Source organism: Sciurus carolinensis, chromosome 2, assembly GCF_902686445.1.
Source record: "Sciurus carolinensis chromosome 2, mSciCar1.2, whole genome shotgun sequence".
Taxonomy (NCBI): domain Eukaryota; kingdom Metazoa; phylum Chordata; class Mammalia; order Rodentia; family Sciuridae; genus Sciurus; species Sciurus carolinensis.
In genome coordinates, this window is record NC_062214.1 from 4,176,179 (window position 1) to 4,180,008 (window position 3,830).

Below are 3,830 nucleotides of genomic sequence, written 5' to 3' on the forward strand. Positions count from 1 at the left end.
AATCTGGAGTGCACTCGGTATTCACGCACCCGCTCGGCACCCGCTCGGAGACCTCAGGTTGTCTCCAGCGAGGCGCGAGGAGCACCCCGCCGTCAAACAAGCCTTTGACGACCGGGGGGCGGCCCCGGCACCTTGGGAAGGTCGGGAAGCACTTGTCTTCTCACTCTGACCCTCCGTTCAGGTACCAGCCAGCTCTTCCCACCTTGCCCCTAACCTGGCTTTTCCTTTTCTCGCCCTTCCTCCCCGCAGAGCCCACACTGCCCTCAGGCTCCCCAGTTTAACCCTGAGCAACTAACCTGAATCCATGAAAACAAGGAGAATCTGGACGACGTCCTCCATTAGTGACGCCGGATGGGGATGGGTCCCCTTTTGGAAGGGGACTCCGGGGACCTGTCGCGGCGGGTGGGCTTTCTCGGCTTGCAGCGGCGCTGCTGCTTCTTCTCCTTGGGTTCTTCGGACTCTTCGGGGTCCCTCGGATCCTTGTCCTCAGGCTCGGGCTCCTCCCCCTCGCTGGGGCTCTCCGACTCCTGAGTGGTGGGCTGCGCGAGACTTGGGGAGGCGTCGGGGCTTTGCAACTTCAGAGCCTGGAGACGCTGGGTGAGAGATTGGTTGAAGGTGGAGCCCTTGGGCACTACGGGGCCGCGCTCGTCTTCCGGCTCGGTCTCAGGCTCAGTGGCGGGGGCGGTCTCAGGCTCGGTCTCGAAGTCGGTCTCAGACTCGATTTCGGACTCGGTCTCGGTCTCGGTCTCGTAGTCGAACTCTTCCTCGTACTCTAGGCACTCGGGGAGGGACAGCTCAAGCTCTGCCTCCTCGTGCTCGTGGTCAGATTCCGATTCGGGGGACTCAGGGTATACCTGGGCGCTGGAGCGATGGTGGGCGTTAAGGAAGCTCCGGCGCTGCTGGGCTGCCGCGCGCTGCTGGGCGCGGGCGTTGGAGGTGGCAAGGGCGCGGAGGAGCGCGATGGAGCAGGAGAGCCAGAGGAGCGCGGTGGCTGCCCGGCGGCCTATGGGCGGGCACAGGTCGTTGTAATTATGGCGAGCTCGGCGCCACTGCTGAGCCCGGGACCTCCGATCCATCCTCTTAGGCGCACACCGAGAAACCAACCCGCCCTCTGGCTCTGCAGAGAGCGGCTCCGATGCGCATCGGCTGCTGGAGCCGAAAAAAGTGCACCTTCTGAGGTGAGAAGCTGGGTCCGGGCGGTCCCACTTCCACCTCGGTGTGTGGAGAAAAACCGAAGCACCTACCTTCCTGACCACTTAAGAACTTTCTAAAGCTCCGCGCCTCTGCTTGCCTCTCCAAGCTAAAAGAAAGGATGGGAAAGGAAGGAAAGGTCTGTCTCCTCCCAGGCTCCTCTCGCTAAGTCTCAGACCGCAGTCTAAGACCCGGGAGAGGTGCCTCCGCTGGTCCTCTCGCCTGGGAGAGGAAAGAGGAGACTGAGGCGAGGAGAGATGGGGCGGTGAGGATCTGCGAAGTTGCGCGCCCGGACTTCTGCCGGGCATGTGCAGTAGAGAGGTGGGGGCCGCCTCCCCGCGAGCTGCGCTGTGGCGCGGAGCTGGTGGCGCAGACCCTGGTGGGCCGGCAGGTGGCAGGAGGGAACCTTGTTTGAAAGGATTTGGTCAAAGCAATGGGCGGGGGGCCTGATGAGTACCAACCCATCAACCACCAAGCAGGGGAGCTAGCCACAGGTTGGGGTACTTGGGTAGCTGGGCCTTGATTCCTCTTGGGGTCAGACCCTCTTCCCACCTTCTCAATGAAGTGAGTGTAACCCCTGAGTAACTGAAAATCAGACCGCAAAATTGCAAATATTCTGGGGAATGAGGGGGGCCCTACGTGAGTATTAATGATCCAGCCCCGGGCATTTTCCAAGGGCTTAATAGTTTGAGGATGGTAACCTCAGGCAGTCATTAATCATGAAACCACCTTTGGCAGATCTGTTATAGTGACTATAATTAGAGAAGCTTCCAGAAAATACACACCCTGTGCAGTCTGAAATGGCTAGTTACCTCATGGACAAATGAATCTCTTTCTCGCTTCCTTAAGAAAGCCCCCGCCCCCAGTCTGCAAACCCATGGTTGGCCCCCGGTGAGCTGTCCAGCCGCAAAAGTGTTCTGGAGAACCCACAGGCGCGCTGAGAGCGCTGAGTGAGGCAAGGCTTTCCTGCGCTCTTGGTCATTCTGTACAGCCAGTTCTTTTGTCCCTGGGGTCCTCTTCAGGGTGGTCAGATGCCACAGAATCCTCACTAGATACCCCTTAGAATTCATTCAGCCAATACTCATTGAGTGCCCAGCACATGTGGAGCTCTTCCAGGTGCCCAAGGCAGAATAGCAAATAACAAAAATAACAGAGGTCTTATATTAAGGAGAGGATATTGAGGATTGATCTGCTGTTAATCGGAACATTAATAAATCATTCAGAATCCCTTCTTACCAGCTCCCTCCATCATTGTTTAATTCAGCTTGAATTCTACATGGAAAGAAAAAACAACAAGAAGAACAACAGATGGATCAATCAGAGCATTAGGGCAAGGTGACAGCCAGGCCTACTAGATCATGGTGTTGAACTCTGAAGGCTGAAGAGTTGGAGTAAGCTAGTCCCACTTTCCCAGCCCTGGACAACCCAGTGAGCTTCACAGGGACAGGAGGAGATCCCTGCAGTGGGGAACTCTTGAGTTCCACCTGTAATGCCACTGCTTCTTTTTGGAGTGTGCGTCTTCATCCTTGCCCTCCCTGTTAAATAAAGAGTGCTCCTTTGCCATGGTGACAAGTCCAAAGGTGATAAATCTCAGCAAGGCCATCTTCCTGGAATCCATGACACGTCCACAAGGGTGCTTCACTTGAAACACGTGTCATGGGCTAGGCTTTTTTCTCCTTGAATCAGTGTGGGAAAACTGGAAGAGGAGGCTCTGCCTTTCAGCTGATGCACCTGAGCTGATGCACCAGGCATTCCCTCCTGGTACTCCTTTCCAGCGACTGAATACTCGCTCATACCGTGGGGTGTGAGGGTTTCCTCCATGCCAGACTTGTATTAAAGCAGCCAGATGCAGAGCTAAGACCTTAGATTCTAGCTACTGCTTTCGATAGTTTTTTGTTTCTGCATCGCAGCTGCATCATCTACATTGCATCTCTTGTTCTAAGAGTCGGTTTGTAGCATTAAAATACTGATCAGTCTAATAAAGTGGGATTGATTTGGCAAACACCATAAAAGGACAGGCATCCGGATTCCAGTTGTGTGGTACTCTTAACACTTTGTAGAGAAACCAAAGGGTTTTATTACCATGTGTGCCAGCATGGTTCTAATCATGTGGGTATTAATGCAACACTGAACCAGGGGCATTTGGACCTGTATATTTCAAATCCTGATCCCCCACCTTGCAGCCCTGACTAATGGGGGATGTTTCTAGGGTCTGCTCGCGTTTCAGTTAGCATAACTGCACCGACAGCATATGAAACATAAAGACATTGGTCAAGCTGATTTCAGGGCATGTTGAGGGAAAAAAACCAGAAACGTGGGTGCTGTAAATGCCCTTTCAATGGCAGCTAATGCCAGCTGTCGGCAGTGAGGCAGGTTAGGACGTGTTCGTGCGCATGGGAAGTCCTTCATCCTTCAGATGCAGTGCTTTATGCCTATTAGGAGATGGCAGCCCAGAGCCGACTCACTAATATAGATACACAGAGATTGCCGGCATTATTAAAAAATATGAATTACATAATACATATTTTTGGACTAGATTCTGCATTAGCAATGCACTTTCTTTGCAAGATGCATTTTAATCAGCAAAGGAACATTTAACAAAACACTGCATTTTCCAGCCCCAGCCATGTATAGCTACA

General features: G+C 53.7%; 1 protein-coding gene across 1 annotated transcript; it reads right to left on the minus strand.

Moving 5' to 3' along the window:
- Window positions 1-301: 301 nt before the first annotated feature.
- Window positions 302-1,393, minus strand: LOC124978161 (neuroendocrine secretory protein 55). The gene has a single exon (XM_047542287.1). The coding sequence runs from the start codon at window positions 1,074-1,076 to the stop codon at window positions 339-341; it is 738 nt and encodes a 245-aa protein (XP_047398243.1). The 5' UTR covers window positions 1,077-1,393; the 3' UTR covers window positions 302-338.
- Between the last annotated feature and the right edge of the window lie 2,437 nt (window positions 1,394-3,830).

Excerpts from the sequence above, each read along its gene's own strand:
- LOC124978161 (XM_047542287.1), bottom strand. The coding sequence starts at position 1,076 with ATGGATCGGAGGTCCCGGGCTCAGCAGTGGCGCCGAGCTCGCCATAAT.